This window comes from Chenopodium album, chromosome 7 (assembly GCF_948465745.1).
Source record: "Chenopodium album chromosome 7, dcCheAlbu1.1, whole genome shotgun sequence".
NCBI classification, from domain to species: Eukaryota; Viridiplantae; Streptophyta; class Magnoliopsida; order Caryophyllales; family Amaranthaceae; genus Chenopodium; species Chenopodium album.
In genome coordinates, this window is record NC_137840.1 from 78,533,099 (window position 1) to 78,553,614 (window position 20,516).

The 20,516-nt window shown below is 37.6% G+C and overlaps 1 protein-coding gene across 1 annotated transcript; it reads right to left on the reverse strand.

The window, feature by feature from the left end:
• Positions 1 to 191: 191 nt before the first annotated feature.
• LOC145639802 (uncharacterized) lies at positions 192 to 2,000 on the reverse strand. The gene is made up of 4 exons (XM_081691135.1): positions 1,838 to 2,000; positions 796 to 899; positions 519 to 681; positions 192 to 441 (listed from the first exon to the last, which is right to left on the reverse strand). The coding sequence occupies exons 1-4, from the start codon at positions 1,854 to 1,856 to the stop codon at positions 407 to 409; spliced, it is 321 nt and encodes a 106-aa protein (XP_081547261.1). The 5' UTR covers positions 1,857 to 2,000; the 3' UTR covers positions 192 to 406.
• Between the last annotated feature and the right edge of the window lie 18,516 nt (positions 2,001 to 20,516).

Below are 20,516 nucleotides of genomic sequence, written 5' to 3' on the forward strand. Positions count from 1 at the left end.
AAATTGGGTTTGATTTGATAAACAATGATGGTAGAAATACATGTAGCAAACCGACTCTGGTAAATGGTAATGGTAATCATGGTTCTGAGTTCAGACCTCTATATATTTTTTCATCTACCAAATAATCACTTCATAATTTCGTATCTTTAGCAGAATCATACATTCAAACAAATAGAATTGGAGATCATTAATTCCACATACACAGTAAAACTTTTTTTAATATATAACAAGTTTATATAATCAGATGAAAGTGCTATGTAGATTTAAGTATCCAAAACTACAAGGTGTAGCAACAAACACTAAGAGAATTTTCAATTTGCTAAAGCCTTAGTTTATGCCAGCTTTCGAGTTTGTACACACTATGTCACAATACAACTTCCGATGGTTAACATTAGATGAATGACTATTAACCGCAGCAGGAACCACAGGCAGGAAGTGAGCCTGAACCATGAAAAATATAGGTTAACACAACAATCCAAAGTTCAAAGGAACAATCGAATGAGGAAAAAGGAGCTTACTATGATCTGCACCATTAACATCCCTCAATCCACGAACATTATCTAACCCACGTGGCGGTCCAGGAGGACCACCACCGTAAGGGCCACTTCCACCACCAGGGCCACCACCATCCCATTTTTTGCTGGACCCAGATGATTTCCTATAAGCATCTGATTTCTCCATCTGCAATACAAGGCACATTAATATGTTACCAAATAACAGCACTACAGATTATTTTTATTTTTTCAACTGCATAAGTAGAGTAATAAACTAATGCAAACTAAATGTGATACTCACCGAAAACATAGTTGTAAAGAAAACTACAATGAAGTTGATGATAAACCAGAAGGAATCAGTGAGCGTCTTCAAGCGCCAGAATGATTGCTTTGATTTGACAACACCTGGCAAAGAAAAACTCTGGTAGTGAACAAAGGTCTGTATTGCCGGACATTACTACCAGAGCATGTAAAATAAAACTATAACCAAAACGAATGGATGGAAAGAATTCAATTTCTCAGAGCATGTAAAATAAAATGAGTATAATGAGCCCAACAGCTAAAGAAATAATCGAGCAAAACAAGAATTATAATCAGACGAGAGTAAAAAGGATTATAGACGTTGATACTTGATAGGATATAAGGAAGCAATTAGAGAATTTCCACCCAGAGGAACACACAAAGTAAAAGAAAGACCCCAAGACCGGAATTATATTGAATAGTTGTAATTGGAGGAACAGAATGAAATGAAATGAATGCATTCCATAAAAATGATAAAGTGAGTTTGTCCATTGAGTGCAACAAGACCATGCATATTTCATCATGAATATGTAATTGTTCCTGTTTCTGTTAAAATTGTAAGTGTCGGAGTTGGTATCAAAATATCAGTTGGTTATTCTTGTTCCATAGTATGTGGATGTATCCATTCAATTTTTGTTTGACATTATAGCTTATGTTAATCTCATCACAAGTGTTTTACAATACCTATCAAATTTCAACATGGAATTGTGTTAATAGAATCCTCACCATAGTCATCTGTAAGAAACAATCGATGATCTATGTGTATGTGTGACCTACCAAATCATTTATGGAAACACAAACCCTAATAATAATGATAACAACAACAAATTGAAATCAAAACAATTAGGACAACGAATTATGCACAGCGGATCGGAAGAGAGATACAGTAATCTATATTGACGAAAGCAGATCGATCACAAATGAATTAAAAAACACAGAAATCAATTGAAAAACACAAACCAATTACAGTAAAAAAACAGCACAGAAATCAATTGAAAAATAACTCAGAAATAGAATCGAATGAAAGAGACGAACAAACATACCTCTCTCAACGTAAGCCATGGGAGACACTGCTTCCTGTAAAAGTATGAAACTTAAGATGGAGTTTTCCTTTCCGATCACCGGCTTCACCGCTACCAACTCAAACCCCCAATTTACTCTTTATATCTCTTCTATGGTTTTTTTTTTTTTACTCGTATTAATTAGGGGCGACGACTTATCCCGACCCTTATGGATGCAGGATGCTACAAGCCTACAACAGTCCAACATACCAACTGCGCGGTTGCGCCTATAGCAAACTGCCACATAGTATTATCGCGTCACCAATTTTAATTTTTAAACTCTCACTATTTGTGTTTTTTATTTTATTTTACTAGTTGTGGCACCGCAAACTACGCACGCGGGCAACAACTTGGTTAGCGTATATAAGTATTGTTAATTAAGTTTTTTATCAATTGATGGTTGACAGTTTTGAGTATTATAAAAATATTTACAAAGTATAAAAAAGATGGGAGAACAAAAGCATAGACGTACAAACTGAATATTTTTACAATACAATTATTGTATTACATAAGCAAAGCTTGTTACAATACAATTATTGTATTGTATATACTTATAAATTGCATTCAATTTTGAAACTTTTTGACCTATTTTCGCCCGGAAATAAAAATTGTCGAGATGTTTAATATGGTCTCTAATATCCTCCGTGAATCAAATTGAGTGGGTGAAACCATCCAATTTGCCTTAAAACAATCAATTTACCAATTCTCAACTCTCATCGATTTTGTGAACTCAAGCCTACCACGGACATTTAAGACATCATATAATGTTCATATATGGTTCCAAACGGCATTATATGACCCTAAGATGTAACCCCTAGGGTATTAACACTTTTCGTCACCGGGCCCCTTAACCTCAAAAATTCCTCAAAAAGCGTGGATAATAGCCTTCAATTTTGAAATTTTTTTACTTTTTTTCGCCCGAAAATAAAAATTGCCGAGATGTTTACCATGGTCCCTAATACCCTCCGAGAGTCCAATTAGGTGGGCGGAACAATCCAATTTGCCTTAAAACGATAAATTTACCAATTCTTAACTTGCACCAATTTTGTGAACTCAAGCCTACCACGGACATTTATGACAACAATAAATGGTCATATATGGTTCCAAACGGCATTACATGACCCAATGATGTATCCCAAAAGGTCTCAAAACTTTACGCCACCAGACCCGTAACGTCAAAAATTCCACAAAAAACGTGGATAATAGCCTTTAATTTTGGAATTTTTTTACTTTTTTCACCCGGAATCAAAAATTGGTGAGATGTTTACCATGGTCCCTAATACCCTCCGGAAGTCCAATTAGGTGGGTGGAACCATCCAATTTGCCTTAAAACAGTCAATTTACCAATTCGCAACTTGCACCAATTTTGTGAACTAAAACCTACCATGGAAATTTATGACATCATTTAATGGTCATATATGGTTTCAAACGGCGTTATATGACCCCTAAGATGTATCCCCTAGGGTCTCAACACTTTTCTCCACCGGCTCCAATAACCTCAAAAATTCCTCAAAAAACGTGGATAATAGCCTTCAATTTTGGAACTTTTTGACCTTTTTTCGGCCGGAAATAACAATTCCCGAGATGTTTACCATGGTCCCTAATATCCTCCGGGAGTCCAATTGAGTGGGTGGAACCATCCAATTTCCCTTAAAACAGTCAATTTACCAATTCGCAACTTGCACCGATTTTGTGAACTCAGCCTACCATGGACATTTATGACATCATTTAATGGTCATATATGGTTCCAAACAGCATTATATGACCCTAAGATGAATCCCCTAGGGCCTCAACACTTTTTGCCACCAGCCCCAATAGCCTAAAAAATTACTCAAAAAGCGTGGATAATAGCCTTCAATTTTGGAACTTTTTGACCTTTTTTCGCCTGGAAATAACAATTGCCGAGATGTTTACTATGGTCCCTAATATACTCCGGGAGTCCAATTGAGTGGGTGGAACCATCCAATTTGCCTTAAAACAATCAATTTACCAATTCACAACTCTCACCGATTTTGTGAACTCAAGCCTACCACGGACATTTAAAACATCATATAATAGTCATATATGGTTCCAAACGGCATTATATGACCCTAATATGCATCCCCTAGGGCCCCCACACTTTTCGCCACCGGGCCCCTTAACTTCAAAAATTCCTTAAAAAGCGTGGATAATAGCCTTCAATTTTGGAATTTTTTGACTTTTTTTTTGCTCGGAAATAAAAATTGCCGAGATGTTTACCATGGTCCCTAATACCCTCCTGGAGTCCAATTAGGTGGGTGGAACCATTCAATTTCCCTTAAAACAATCAATTTACCAATTCGCAACTTGCACTGATTTTGTGAACTCAAACCTACCACGGACATTTATGACATCAATTAATGGTCATATATGGATTCAAACGGCAGTACATGACCCAATGATGAATCCCCTAGGGCCTCAACAATTTTCGCCACCAGCCCTAATATTCTCAAAAATTCCTCAAAAAGCGTGCATAATTGCCTTCAATTTTGGAACTTTTTGACTTTTTTTTGCTCGGAAATAAAAATTACCGAGATGTTTACCATGGTCCCTAATACACTCCTGGGGTCCAATTAGGTGGGTGGAACCATCCAATTTCCCTTAAAACAGTCAATTTACCAATTCGCAACTTGCAACGATTTTGTGAACTCAAGCCTACCATGGAGATTTATGACATCATTTAATGGTCATATATGGCTCCAAACAACATTATATGACTCTAAGATGAATCCCCTATGACCTCAACACTTTTTGCCCCCAGCCCCAATAACCTCAAAAATTTCTCAAAAAGCGTGGATAATAGCCTTCAATTTTGGAACTTTTTAACCTTTTTTCGCCCGGAAATAACAATTGTCGAGATGTTTACTATGGTCCCTAATATCCTCCGGGAGTCCAATTGAGTGGGTGGAACCATTGCCTTAAAACTATCAATTTACCAATTCACAACTCTCACCAATTTTGTGAACTCAAACCTACCACGGACATTTATTAAGACATAATATAAAAGTCATATATGGTTCCAAACGACATTATATGAATCTAAGATGTATCCCCTAGGATATTAACACTTTTCGCCACCGGACCCCTTAACTTCAAAATTCCTTAAAAAGCGTGGATAATAGCATTCAATTTTGGAATTTTTTGACTTTTTTTTGCTCGGAAATAAAAATTGCCCAGATGTTTACGATGGTCCCTAATACCCTCCTAGAGTCCAATTAGGTGGCTGGAACCATCCAATTTCCCTTAAAACAGTCAATTTACCAATTCGCAACTTGCACCGATTTTGTGAACTCAAGTCTACCATGGACATTTATGACATCATTTAATGGTCATATATGGATTCAAACGGCATTACATGACCCAATGATGAATCCCCTAGGGCCTCAATACATTTCGCCACCGGCCCCAATAACCTCAAAGATTCCTCAAAAAGCGTGGATAATAGCCTTCAATTTTAGAACTTTTTAACTTTATTTTGCTCGGAAATAAAAATTGCCGAGATGTTTACCATGGTCCCTAATACCCTCCTAGAGTCCAATTAGGTGGGTGGAACCATCCAATTTCCCTTAAAACAGTCAATTTACCAATTCGCAACTTGCACCGATTTTGTGAACTCAAGTCTACCATGGACATTTATGACATCATTTAATGGTCATATATGATTCCAAAAAGCATTATATGACCATAAGATGAATCCCCTAGGGCCTCAACACTTTTTGCCACCGGCCCCAATAACCTCAAGAATTCCTCAAAAAGCGTGGATAATCGCCTTCAATTTTGGAACTTTTTGACCTTTTTTCGCCCGGAAATAACAATTGTCGAGATATTTACTATGGTCCCTAATATCCTCCGGAAGTCCATTTAAGTGGGTGGAACCATCCAATTTCCCTTAAAACAGTCAATTTTCCAATTCGCAACTTGCACTGATTTTGTGAACTCAAGCCTACCACGTACATTTATGACATCAATTAATGGTCATATATGGTTCCAAACGGCATTATATGACCCAATGATGTCTCCCATAAGGTCTCAAACATTTTCGCCACCGGGCCCGTAACGTCAAAAATTCCACAAAAAACGTGGATAATAGCCTTCAATTTTGGAATATCTTGACTTTTTTCGCCCGAAATAAAAAATTGCTGATACGTTTACCACGGTCCCTAATACCCTCCTGGAGTCCAATTAGGTAGGTGGAACCATCCAATTTGCCTTAAAACAGTCAATTTACCAATTCGCAACTTGCACCGATTTTGTGAACTCAAGCCTACCATGGATATTTATGACATCATTTAATGGTCATATATGGTTCCAAACAACATTATATGACCCTAAGATGAATCCCCTAGAGTATTAACACTTTTCGCCACCGAGCCCCTTAACATCAAAAATTCCTTAAAAAGCGTGGATAATAGCCTTCAATTTTGGAATTTTTTTACTTTTTTTTTGCTTAGAAATAAAAATTGCCGAGACGTTAACCATGGTCCCTAATACCCTCCTGGAGTTCAATTAGGTGGGTGAAACCATACAATTTCCCTTAAAATAGTCAATTTACCAATTCGCAACTTGCACCGATTTTGTGAACTCAAACCTACCACGGACATTTATGACATCAATTAATGGTCATATACGGTTCTAAACAGCATTACATGACCCAATGATGTATCCCATAGGGTCTCAAAAATTTTTGCAACCGAGTTCGTAACGTCAAAAATTCCACAAAAAACGTGGATAATAGCCTTCAATTTTGGAATTTCTTGACTTTTTTCGCTCGAAATCAAATATTGCTGAGATGTTTACCATGGTCCCTAATACTCTCCGGGAGTCCAATTAGGTGTGTGGAACCATCCAATTTGCCTTTAAATAGTCAATTTACCAATTCGCAACTTGCACCGATTTTGTGAACTCAAGCCTACCATGGACATTTATGACATCATTAATGGTCATATATGGTTCCAAACGGCATTATATGACCCTAAGATGAATCCCCAACGGACTCAAATCTTTTCGCCACCAGCCCCAATAACCTCATAAATTTCTCAAAAAGCGTGGATAATAGCCTTCAATTTTGGAACTTTTTGACTTTTTTTTGCTCGGAAATAAAAATTGCCGAGATGTTTACCATGGTCCCTAATAACCTCCTGGAGTCCAATTAGGTGGGTGGAACCATCGAATTTCCCTTAAAACAGTCAATTTACCAATTCGCAACTTGCACCGATTTTGTGAACTCAAGCCTACCATGGACATTTATGACATCATTTAATGGTCATATATGATTCCAAACAGAAGTATATGACCCTAAGATGAATCCCCTAGGACCTCAACACTTTTTGCCACTGGCCCCAATAACCTCAAGAATTCCTCAAAAAGCGTGGATAATAGCCTTCAATTTTGGAACTTTTTGACCTTTTTTCGCCCGGAAATAACAACTGCCGAGATGTTTACTATGGTCCCTAATATCCTCCGGGAGTCCAATTGATGGGTGGAACCATCCAATTTGCCTAAAAACGATCAATTTACCAATTCACAACTCTCACCGATTTTGTGAACTCAAGCCTACCACGGTCATTAAAGACATCATATAATGGTCATATATGGTTCCAAACGGCATTATATGACCCTAAGATGTATCCCCTAGGGTCTTAATACTTTTCGCCACCGGGCCCCTTAACTTCAAAAATTCCTCAAAAAGCGGCCTTCAATTTTGGAATTTTTTGACTTTTTTCGCCCGAAAAAAAAAATTGCCGAGATGTTTCCCATGGTCCCTAATAACCTCGGGGAGTTCAATTAAGTGGGTGGAACCATCCAATTTCCCTTAAAACAGTCAATTTACCAATTCACAACTTGCACCGATTTTTTGAACTCAAGCCTACCACGGACATATATGACATCAATTAATGGTCATATATGGTTTCAAACGGCATTACATGACCCAATGATGTCTCCCATAAGGTCTCAAACATTTTCGCCACCGGGCCCGTAACGTCAAAAATTCGACAAATAACGTGGATAATAGCCTTTAATTTTGGAATATCTTGACTTTTTTCTCCCGGAATCAAAAATTGCTGAGACGTTTACCACGGTCCCTAATACACTCCTGGAGTCCAATTAGGTGGGTGAAACCATCCAATTTGCCTTAAAACAGTTAATTTACCAATTTGCAACTTGCACCGATTTTGTAAGCTCAAGCCTACCATGGACATTTATGACATCGTTTAATGGTCATATATGGTTCAAAACAACATTATATGACCCTAAGATGAATCCCCTAGAGTATTAACAGTTTTCGCAACCAAGCCCCTTAAATTCAAAAATTTCTTAAAAAGCGTGAATAATAGCCTTCAATTTTGGAATTTTTTTTACTTTTTTTTGCTCAGAAATAAAAATTGACGAGATGTTCACCATGGTCCCTAATACCCTACTGGAGTCCAATTAGGTGGGTGGAACCATCCACTTTCCCTTAAAACAGTCAATTTACCAATTCGCAACTGGCACCGATTTTGTTAACTCAAACCTACCACGGACATTTATGACATCAATTAATAGTCATATATGGTTCTAAACGGAATTACATGACCCAATGATGTATCCCATAGGGTCTCAAAAATTTTCGCAACCGAGCCCGTAACGTCAAAAATTCCACAAAAAACGTGGATAATAGCCTTTAATTTTGGAATTTCTTGACTTTTTTCGCCCGAAATAAAATATTGCTGAGATGTTTACCATGGTCCCAAATACCCTCCGGGAGTCCAATTAGGTGGGTGGAACCATCCAATTTGCCTTAAAACAGTCAATTTACCAATTTGCAACTTGCACCGATTTTGTGAGCTCAAGCCTACCATGGACATTGTAACATCATTTAATGGTCATATGTGGTTCCAAACAACATTATATGAACTTAAGATGAATCCCCTAGAGCCTTAACACTTTTCGCCACCGGCCCCAATAACCTCAAAAATTCCTCAAAAAGCGTGGATAATAGCCTTCAATTTTGGAACTTTTTGACTTTTTTTTGCTCGGAAATAAAAATTGCCGAGATGTTTACCATGGTCCCTAATAACCTCCTGGAGTCCAATTAGGTGGGTGGAACCATCCAATTTGCCTTAAAACAGTCAATTTACCAATTCGCAACTTGCACCGATTTTGTGAACTCAAGCCTACCATGGACATTTATGACATCATTTAATGGTCATATATGATTCCAAACAGAAGTATATGACCCTAAGATGAATCCCCTAGGGCCTCAACACTTTTTGCCACCGGCCCCAATAACCTCAAGAATTCCTCAAAAAGCGTGGATAATAGCCTTCAATTTTGGAACTTTTTGACCTTTTTTCGCCCGGAAATAACAATTGCCGAAATGTTTACTATGGTCCCTAATATCCTCCGGGAGTCCAATTGATGGGTGGAACCATCCAATTTGCCTAAAAACGATCAATTTACCAATTCACAACTCTCACCGATTTTGTGAACTCAAGCCTACCACGGTCATTTAAGACATTATATAATGGTCATAGATGGTTCCAAACGGCATTATATGACCCTAAGATGTATCCCCTAGGGTCTTAATACTTTTCGCCACCGGGCCCTTAACCTCAAAAATTCCTCAAAAAGCGACCTTCAATTTTGGAATTTTTTGACTTTTTCGCCCGAAAATAAAAATTGCCGAGATGTTTCCCATGGTCCGTAATACCCTCGGGGAGTTCAATTAAGTGGGTGGAACCATCCAATTTCCCTTAAAACAGTCAATTTACCAATTCGCAACTTGCACCGATTTTGTGAACTCAAGCCTACCACGGAAATTTATGACATCAATTAATGGTCATATATGGTTCCAAACGGCATTACATGACCCAATGATGTCTCCCATAAGGTCTCAAACATTTTCGCCACCGGGCCCGTAACGTCAAAAATTCCACAAATAACGTGGATAATAGCCTTTAATTTTGGAATATCTTGACTTTTTTCTCCCGGAATCAAAAATTGTTGAGACGTTTACCACGGTCCCTAATACACTCCTGGAGTCCAATTAGGTGGGTGGAACCATCCAACTTGCCTTAAAACAGTCAATTTACCAATTCGCAACTTGCACCGATTTTGTGAACTCAAGCCTACCATGGACATTTATAACATCATTTAATGGTCATATATAGTTCAAAACAACATTATATGACCCTAAGATGAATCCCCTAGAGTATTAACACTTTTCGCCACCGAGCCCCTTAACTTCAAAAATTCCTTAAAGAACGTGAATAATAGCCTTCAATTTTGGAATTTCTTTTTTCTTTTTTTTGCTCAGAAATAAAAATTGATGAGATATTCACCATGGTCCCTAATACCCTCCTGGATTCCAATTAGATGGGTGGAACCATCCACTTTCCCTTAAAACAGTCAATTTACCAATTCGCAACTTGCACCGATTTTGTGAACTCAAACCTACCACGGACATTTATGACATCAATTAATGGTCATATATGGTTCCAAACGGCATTACATGACCCAATGATGTATCCCATAGGGTCTCAAAAATTTTCGCAACCGAGCCCGTAACGTCAAAAATTCCACAAAAAAGTGGATAATAGCTTTTAATTTTGGAATTTCTTGACTTTTTTCGCCCGAAATCAAATATAGCTGAGATGTTTACCATGGTCCCTTATACCCTCCGGGATTCCAATTAGGTGAGTGGAACCATCCAATTTGCCTTAAAACAGTCAATTTACCAATTTGCAACTTGCACCGATTTTGTGAGCTCAAGCCTACCATGGACATTTGTGACATCATTTAATGGTCATATATGATTCCAAACAACATTATATGACCCTAAGATGAATCCCCTAGGGCCTCAACACTTTTCTCCACCGACCCCAATAACCTCAAAAATTCCTCAAAAAACGTGGATAATAGCCTTCAATTTTGGAACTTTTTGACTTTTTTTTGCTCAGAAATAAAAATTGCCGAGATGTTTACCATGGTCCCTAATAAACTCCTGGAGTCCAATTAGGTGGGTGGAACCATTTAATTTCCCTTAAAACAGTCAATTTACCAATTCGCAACTTGCACCGATTTTGTGAACTCAAGCCTACCATGGACATTTATGACATCATTTAATGGTCATATATGATTCCAAACAGAATTATATGACCCTAAGATAAATCCCCTAGGGCCTCAACACTTTTTACCACCGGCCCCAATAACCTCAAGAATTTCTCAAAAAGCGTGGATAATAGCCTTCAATTTTGGAACTTTTTGACCTTTTTTCGCCCGGAAATAACAATTGCCGAGATGTTTACTATGGTCCCTAATATCCTCCGGGAGTCCAATTGATGGGTGGAACCATCCAATTTGCCTTAAAACGGTCAATTTACCAATTCACAACTCTCACCAATTTTGTGAACTCAAGCCTACCACGGACATTTAATACATCATATAGTGGTCATATATGGTTTAAAACGGCATTATATGACCCTAAGATGTATCCCCTAGGGTCTTAATACTTTTCGCCACCGGGCCCCTTAACTTCAAAAATTCCTCAAAAAGCGGCCTTCAATTTTGGAATTTTTTGACTTTTTTCGCCTGAAAAAAAAATTACCGAGATGTTTCCCATGGTCCCTAATAACCTCGGGGAGTTCAATTAAGTGGGTGGAACAATCCAATTTCCCTTAAAACAGTCAATTTACCAATTCACAACTTCCACCGATTTTTTGAACTCAAGCCTACCACGGACATTTATGACATCAATTAATGGTCATATATGGTTTCAAACGGCATTACATGACCCAATGATGTCTCCCATAAGGTCTCAAACTTTTTCGCCACCAGGCCCGTAACGTCAAAAAATTCCACAAATAACGTGGATAATAGCCTTCAATTTTGGAATATCTTGACTTTTTTCTCCCGGAATCAAAAATTGCTGAGACGTTTACCACGGTCCCTAATACACTCATGGAGTCCAATTAGGTGGGTGGAACCATCCAATTAGCCTTAAACCAGTCAATTTACCAATTCGCAACTTGCACCGATTTTGTGAGCTCAAGCCTACCATGGACATTTATGACATCATTTAATGGTCATATATGGTTCAAAACAACATTATATGACCCTAAGATGAATCTCCTAGAGTATTAGCACTTTTCGCCATCGAGCCCCTTAACTTCAAAAATTCCTTAAAAAGCGTGAATAATAGCCTTCAATTTTGGAATTTTTTTTACTTTTTTTTGCTTAGAAATAAAAATTGACAAGATGTTCACCATGATCCCTAATACCCTCCTAGAGTCCAATTAGGTGGGTGGAACCATCCACTTTCCCTTAAAACAGTCAATTTACCAAATCGCAACTTGTACCGATTTTGTGAACTCAAACCTACCACATACACTTATGACATCAAATAATGGTCATATATGGTTCCAAACGGCATTACATGACCCAATGATGTATCCCATAGGGTCTCAAAAAATTTCGCAACCAAGCTCGTAACATCAAAAATTCCACAAAAAACGTGGATAATAGCCTTTAATTTTGGAATTTCTTGACTTTTTTCACCCGAAATCAAATATTGCTGAGATTTTTACCATGGTCCCTAATACTCTCCGGGAGTCCAATTAGGTGGGTGGAACCATCCAATTTGCCTTAAAACAGTCAATTTACCAATTTGCAACTTGCACCGATTTTGTGAGCTCAAGCCTACCATGGACATTTATGACATCATTTAATGGTCATATATGGTTCCAAACAACATTATATGACACTAAGATGAATCCCCTAGGGCCTCAACACTTTTCGCCACCGGCCCCATTAACCTCAAAAATTCCTCAAAAAGCGTGGATAATAGCCTTCAATTTTGGAACTTTTTGACTTTTTTTTGCTCGGAAATAAAAATTGCCGAGATGTTTACCATGGTCCCTAATAACCTCCTGGAGTCCAATTAGGTGGGTGGAACCATCCAATTTCCCTTAAAACAGTCAATTCACCAATTCGCAACTCTCACCAATTTTGTGAACTCTAGCCTACCACAGACATTTAAGACATCATATAATGGTTATATATGGTTCCAAACGGCATTATATGACCCTAAGATGTATCCCCTAGGGTCTTAACACTTTTCGTCAACGTTCCCTTTATCCTCAAAAATTCCTTAAAAAGCGTGGATAATAGCTTTCAATTTTGGAACTTTTTGACCTTTTTTCGCCCGAAAATAACAATTGCTGAGATGTTTACTATGGTCCCTAATATCCTCAGGGAGTCTAATTGATGGGTAGAACCATCCAATTTGCCTTAAAACGATCAATTTACCAATTCACAACTCTCACCGATTTTGTGAACTCAAGCCCACCACGGACATTTAAGACATCATATAAAGGTCATATATGGTTCCAAACGGCATTATATGACCCTAAGATGTATCCCTTAGGGTCTTAATACTTTTCGCCACCGGGCCCTTTAACCTCAAAAATTCCTCAAAAAGCGGCCTTCAATTTTGGAATTTTTTGACTTTTTTCGCCCGAAAACAAAATTTGCCGAGATGCTTCCCATGTTCCCTAATACCCTCGGGGAGTTCAATTAAGTGGGTGGAACCATCCAATTTCCCTTAAAACAGTCAATTTACCAATTCGCAACTTGCACCGATTTTGTGAACTCAAGCCTACCACGGACATTTATGACATCAATTAATGGTCATATATGGTTCCAAACGGCATTACATGACCCAATGATGTCTCCCATAAGGTCTCAAACATTTTCGCCACCGGGCCCGTAACGTCAAAAATTCCACAAATAACGTGGATAATAGCTTTCAATTTTGGAATATCTTGACTTTTTTCTCCCGGAATCAAAAATTGCTGAGACGTTTACCACGGTCCCTAATACACTCCTGGAGTCCAATTAGTTGGGTTGAACCATCCAATTTGCCTTAAAACAGTCAATTTACCAATTCGCAACTTGCACTGATTTTGTGAGCTCAAGCCTACCATGGACATTTATGACATCATTTAATGGTCATATATGGTTCCAAACAACATTATATGATCCTAAGATGAATCCCCTAGAGTATTAACACTTTTCGCCACCGAGCCCCTTAACTTCAAAAATTCCTTAAAAAGCGTGGATAATAACCTTCAATTTTGGAATTTTTTTACTTTTTTTTGCTCAGAAATAAAAATTGCCGAGATGTTCACCATGGTCCCAAATACCCTCCTGGAGTCCAATTAGGTGGGTGGAACCATCCAATTTCCCTTAAAATAGTCAATTTACCAATTCGCAATTTGCACCGATTTTGTGAACTCAAGCCTACCATGGACATTTATGACATCATTTAATGGTCATATATGGTTCCAACGGCATTATATGACCCTAAGATGAATGCCCTAGGGCCTCAACAATTTTCGCCACCAGCCCCAATAACCTCATAAATTTCTTAAACAGCGTGGATAATAGCCTTCAATTTTGGAACTTTTTGACCTTTTTTCGCCCGAAAATAAAAATTGCCGAGATGTTTACTATGCTCCCTAATATCCTCTTGCAGTCCAATTAAGTGGGTGGAACCATCCAATTTGCCTTAAAACCATCAATTTACCAATTCGCAACTCTCACCAATTTTGTAAACTCTAGCCTACCACAGACATTTAAGACATCATATAATGGTTATATATGGTTCCAAACGGCATTATATGACCCTAAGATGTATCCCCTAGGGTCTTAACACTTTTCTCCAACGTTCCCTTTATCCTCAAAAATTTCTCAAAAAGCGTGGATAATAGCTTTCAATTTTGGAATTTTTTGACTTTTTTTCGCCCGAAAATAAAATTTCCGAGATGTTTACAATGGTCCCTAATACCCTCGGGAAGTCCAATTAAGTGGCTGGAACCATCCAATTTCCATTAAAACAGTCAATTTACCAATTCGCAACTTGCATCGATTTTGTGAACTCAATCCTACCACGGACATTTATGACTTCAATTAATGGTCATATATGGTTCCAAACGGCATTACATGACCCAATGATATCTCCCATAAGGTCTCAAAAATTTTTGCCACCGGGCCCGTAACGTCAAAAATTCCAAAAAAAAACGTGGATAATAGCCTTCAATTTTGGAATATCTTGACTTTTTTCGACCGGAATCAAAAATTGCTGAGATGTTTACCGTGGTCTATAATACCCTCCGGGAGTCCAATTAGGTGGGTGGAACCATCCAATTTGCCTTAAAACAGTCAATTTACCAATTCGTAACTTGCACCGATTTTGTGAGCTCAAGCCTACCATTGACATTTATGACATCATTTAATGGTCATATATGGTTCCAAACAACATTATATGACCCTAAGATGAATCCCCTAGGGCCTCAACACTTTTCGCCACCGGCCCCAATAACCTCAAAAATTCCTCAAAAAGCGTGGATAATAGCCTTCAATTTTAAAACTTTTTTACTTTTATTTGCTCGGAAATAAAAATTGTCGAGATGTTTACCATGGTACCTAATACCCTCCTGGAGTCCAATTAGGTGGGTGGAACAATCCATTTTCCCTTAAAACAGTCAATTTACCAATTCGCAATTTGCACTGATTTTGTGAACTCAAGCATACCACGGACATTTATGACATCAATTAATGGTCATATATAGTTCCAAACGGCATTACATGACCCAATGATGTATCCCATTGGGTCTCAAAAATTTTCGCAACCGAGCCCCTAATGTCAAAAATTCCACAAAAAACGTGGATAATAGCCTTCAATTTTGGAATTTCTTGACTTTTTTCGCCCGAAATCAAATATTTCTGAGATGTTTACCATGGTCCCTAATACCCTCCGGGAGTCCAATTAGGTGGGTGGTACCATCCAATTTGCCTTTAAACAATCAATTTACCAATTCGCAACTTGCACCGATTTTGTGAACTCAAGCCTACCATGGACATTTATGACATCATTTAATGGTCATATATGGTTCCAACGACATTATATGACCCTAAGATGAATCCCCTAGGGCCTCAACACTTTTCGCCACCAGCTCCAATAACTCATAAATTTCTCAAAAAGCGTGGATAATAGTCTTCAATTTTGGAACTTTTTGACCTTTTTTCGCCCGAAAATAAAAATTGCCGAGATGTTTACTATGATCCCTAATATCCTCTTGCAGTCCAATTAAGTGGGTGGAACCATCCAATTTGCCTTAAAACCATCAATTTACGAATTCGCAACTCTCACCGATTTTGTGAACTCTAGCCTACCACAGACATTTAAGACATCATATAATGGTTATATATGGTTCCAAACGGCATTATATGACCCTAAGATGTTTCCCCTAGGCTCTTAACACTTTTCGCCACCGTTCCCCTTAACCTAAAAAATTCCTCAAAAAGCGTGGATAATAGCCTTCAATTTTGGAATTTTTTGACTTTTTTTCGCCCGAAAATAAAAATTTACGAGATGTTTACAGTGGCCCCTAATACCCTCGGGAAGTCCAATTAAGTGGGTGGAAGTGTGGAACCATCCAATTTCCCTTAAAACAGTCAATTTACCAATTCGCAACTTGCACCGATTTTGTGAACTCAATCCTACCACGGACATTTATGACATCAATTAATGGTCATATATGGTTCCAAACAGCATTACATGACCCAATGATATCTCCCATAAGGTCTCAAACATTTTTGCCACCGGGCCCGTAACGTCAAAAATTCCAAAAAAAACGTGGATAATAGCCTTCAATTTTGGAATATCTTGACTTTTTTCGACCGGAATCAAAAATTGCTGAGATGTTTACCATGGTCCATAATACCCTCTGGAGGTCCATTTAGGTGGGTGGAACTATCCAATTTGCCTTAAAACAGTCAATTTACCAATTCGCAACTTGCACCGATTTTGTGAGCTCAAGCCTACCATGGACATTTATGACATCATTTAATGGTCATATATGGTTCCAAACAACATTATATGATCCTAAGATGAATTCCCTAGGGCCTCAACACTTTTCGCCACCGGCCCCAATAACCTCAAAAATTCCTCAAAAGCGTGGATAATAGCCTTCAATTTTGGAACTTTTTGACTTTTATTTGCTCAGAAATAAAAATTGCCGAGATGTTTACCATGGTACCTAATACCCACCTGGAGTCCAATTAGGTGGGTGGAACCATCCAATTTCCCTTAAAACAGTCAATTTACCAATTCGCAATTTGCACTGATTTTGTGAACTCAAGCATACCACGGACATTTATGACATCAATTAATGGTCATATATGGTTCCAAACGGCATTACATGACCCAATGATGTATCCCATAGGGTCTCAAAAATTTTCGCCACCGAGCCCGTAACGTCAAAAATTCCACAAAAAAGTGTATAATAGCCTTCAATTTTAGAATTTCTTGACTTTTTTCGCCCGGAATCAAAAATTGCTGAGACGTTTACCATGGTCCCTTATACCCTCCGGAAGTCCAATTAGGTGGGTGGAACCATAGAATTTGCCTTAAAACAGTCAATTTACCAATTCGCAACTCTCACCGATTTTGCGAACTCAAGCCTACCATGGACATTTATGACATCATTTAATGGTCATATATGGTTCCAAACGGCATTATATGACCCTAAGATGAATTCCCTAGGGCCTCAACACTTTTCTCCACCGGCCCCAATAACCTCATAAATTCCTCAAAAAGCGTGGATAATAGCCTTCAATTTTGGAACTTTTTGACCTTTTTTCGCCCGGAACTAAAAATTGTCGAGATGTTTATTATGGTCCCTAATATCCTCTGGGAGTCCAATTGAGTGGGTGGAACCATCCAATTTGCCTAAAAACCATCAATTTACCAATTCGCAACTCTCACCGATTTTGTGAACTCTAGCCTACTGCGGACATTTAAGACATCATATAATGGTCATATATGGTTCCAAACGGCATTATATGACCCTAAGATGTTTCCCCTAGGCTCTTAACACTTTTCGCCACCGGGCCCCTTAACCTCAAAAATTACTCAAAAAGCGCCTTTGTAGACACCTAAAAATGTCTCCCCAAAACCAAATCCGATGATGAACAACCTTTCACCGCCATTATTAGTCGGGTTGAGTATTTAATCTTGGAGTGCTTAAATCCATATTTCCATTTCATAAACCAACCCAACTCCTATCCCATTTCCCCAAACCATAACTTATTTTCCTCTTTTCGTGCCTTTAAACCCAAAATAATTCATTTCGTGTCCTTTAAAATCATTCTTTTCGTATCCTTTTTATAAAAACGTTTAATCCAGTTTATTTTGGTCCATAAACTGGGTCCAATGATTGAATAATTGGATGGGGTTTGAAAAGAGCTTTCCAACGATATATTATAATCCCAAATCCGAGTTATAACGAATAAGTTATGGCCAATTTATTAAACTAGCCCAAACCGAACCTAAGCCCACCTTACCTTCGACCCAATGATCATGTGGAGTGTCCAAACTATTCAATCCCATTTCTAAACCAATTAGGATTAATTGGAAGCTTCTATAAGTTTCTAAAAGATCTTAATTATCTTTTTTGAAAAGATAAGGTTAAAGAGTTTGAAATTGAATAAAACTCCTTTTTTGAAAATCCTATTTCTATTCGAATTGAAAGACATTCAAAGATAGACAGATATTATTTTCGTACCTCATAGTTTTTATCCAAATTTTATATGGTTGGATAGCCCTTGAAATTATCTTTCCAATGATATATTATAATATCAATTCCGAGCTATAACGGAAAAGATATGAATAAAATGTCAAACTCTATCCAAAACTGACACCGTCTCACTATTTCGGCTATTGAAAGTGACTCTGGAGGGAAATCTGAATACGAAATAGAAACCCCCTTTTTCTTTAGTGTGTGGCCAGTTAGTGGAATTTGCCCAATTGATAGTGGGTACCAAGTGAGAAAAGGAAGGACTCCCTCCGTCCCATAATATAGTTCTTGTTTGTGTTTTTCACTGTATTTAAGAACTAAGAGGAGAATGTGGATGAAGTACATAATAAAAGTGAAAAGTACAATCACAGAAAAAAGTTAGAGAAAAAAAGTAGAAAAAGTACAAAGCATGTGCAAAATTTAAGAGTAAATTAAAAATTACACTGAATAAAGTTGAAAAGGTGAGAATATAATGGACCTTAGAGCAACACTAATGGTTGTAGCTAGGGACTTGCTTGCAATTTTCAAAAATCTCTAGCTACTAGCTTGTCCATTGGAGCTAAAAAATACAATTAGCTTGGCCAAGCAAATTAGCTTGTCTAAGTTAATTTGCTTGACAATAAAGTTTTCAAAATTATTGGAGATTAATATATTAAAATAATTAAATTTCTAGGGCTAATTGAGAAAGTCAAGCTTGTTTAATTAGCAAGCTAGTAGCTAACTATTGGGATACAAAATAGCTATAAAGAAAGTTAACTTGAAATCATATGTGGCATGTGGCATGACAAGCTAATTTAACTAGCTTACCATTGAAGTTGCTTTTACATGTTATTAAAAAATAGAAATAAAAATAATATTTTAGATCTCTAAAATAGGAAAACATGAACAATGGAACAGAAGGAGTACAAGTAATAAATAAAAAATTTAAAAAAAAAAAAAAAGTACAAGTTTTTTTTTTTTTTTTTTTGGGTGTGTGCGTTTAGAGAGCCACAAGGGCTAGGTTATTAAGAACCGATACTAGGATGTACTAGGACCGGAAGGTAGTAAAAGTACGAGTAGTAGAAGATTAAAGTTGTATATAGCACTGTCAAAACAGTTTGCCAGTTCGGGTTCGGTTCGGTATTAAATCAGGTCGGATTGAAATCGGTTTAAGTGTCTCGCGGGTCGGTTCCAGTTCGGTTTAAATAGTTATCGGTTCGATTCGATTTCGGTTTATCCTTGAGCGGTTTTAATTTGGTTCGGGTTGTAAACAATCCGGGTAGTAAACGGTTCGGTGCAGACAAGTTGTAGTTTGTTAACGGTTCGGTGTAAACGGTTTTTATCCCGATTCAAACAGTTTCGAGTTGGAAACGGTTTCGGGTTTGAAACAATTCGGTTCTTTTTCGGTTCAGTTTATAATTGGTTCGATTTTTTTTCGGTTCAGTTTATAACGGGTTCGGTTCTTTTTCGGTTTAGTTTATGGCAGGAGGATTTTTAGCGGAAGGAAGATATTTTATACTATAATAATAATTTGGCAGTAAGATATTTTATACTATGATAATAAATTTTCAATAAATATTAATTTGGCAGGAAGAATTTTTGTACTATGATAATTAAATTTCATTTAAAACACCTTTTAACTTGATTTTAATATTCTCTTTATAGTAAGCAGTTTGTAGTCGATTTGTTTATAAGCGGTCCAGTTCATAAACGATTCGATTTGCAAGCGGATCGGTTTATAAACGGTTCGATTTATATACAGTTCGGTGCAAACGGGTCACGGGTTGTTAACGGTTCGGTGTAAACGGTTTCTATCCTGGTTCAAACGGTTTCGAGTTGAAAACGGTTTCGGGTTAGAAACAGTTCGGTTCTTTTTCGGTTCGGTTTGATTTCAGTTCGGTTTAGAACTGGTTCGGTTCATTAACGGGTTCGGTACTTATATGGTGTAACGTTATTCGGATCAGTTCGGTTTCGGGTTTATTCACATATGGTTCGGGTTGATTTTCGGTTTAAAAAAAAGGTTTTTAATCGGTTCAATTCTCATT

Excerpts from the sequence above, each read along its gene's own strand:
- LOC145639802 (XM_081691135.1), bottom strand. Across the intron at positions 682-795 it reads TCTTTACAACTATGTTTTCG|ATGGAGAAATCAGATGCTTA; the intron begins GTGAGTATCACA and ends CTTGTATTGCAG. Across the intron at positions 442-518 it reads TGTTAATGGTGCAGATCATA|GCTCACTTCCTGCCTGTGGT; the intron begins GTAAGCTCCTTT and ends TTCATGGTTCAG.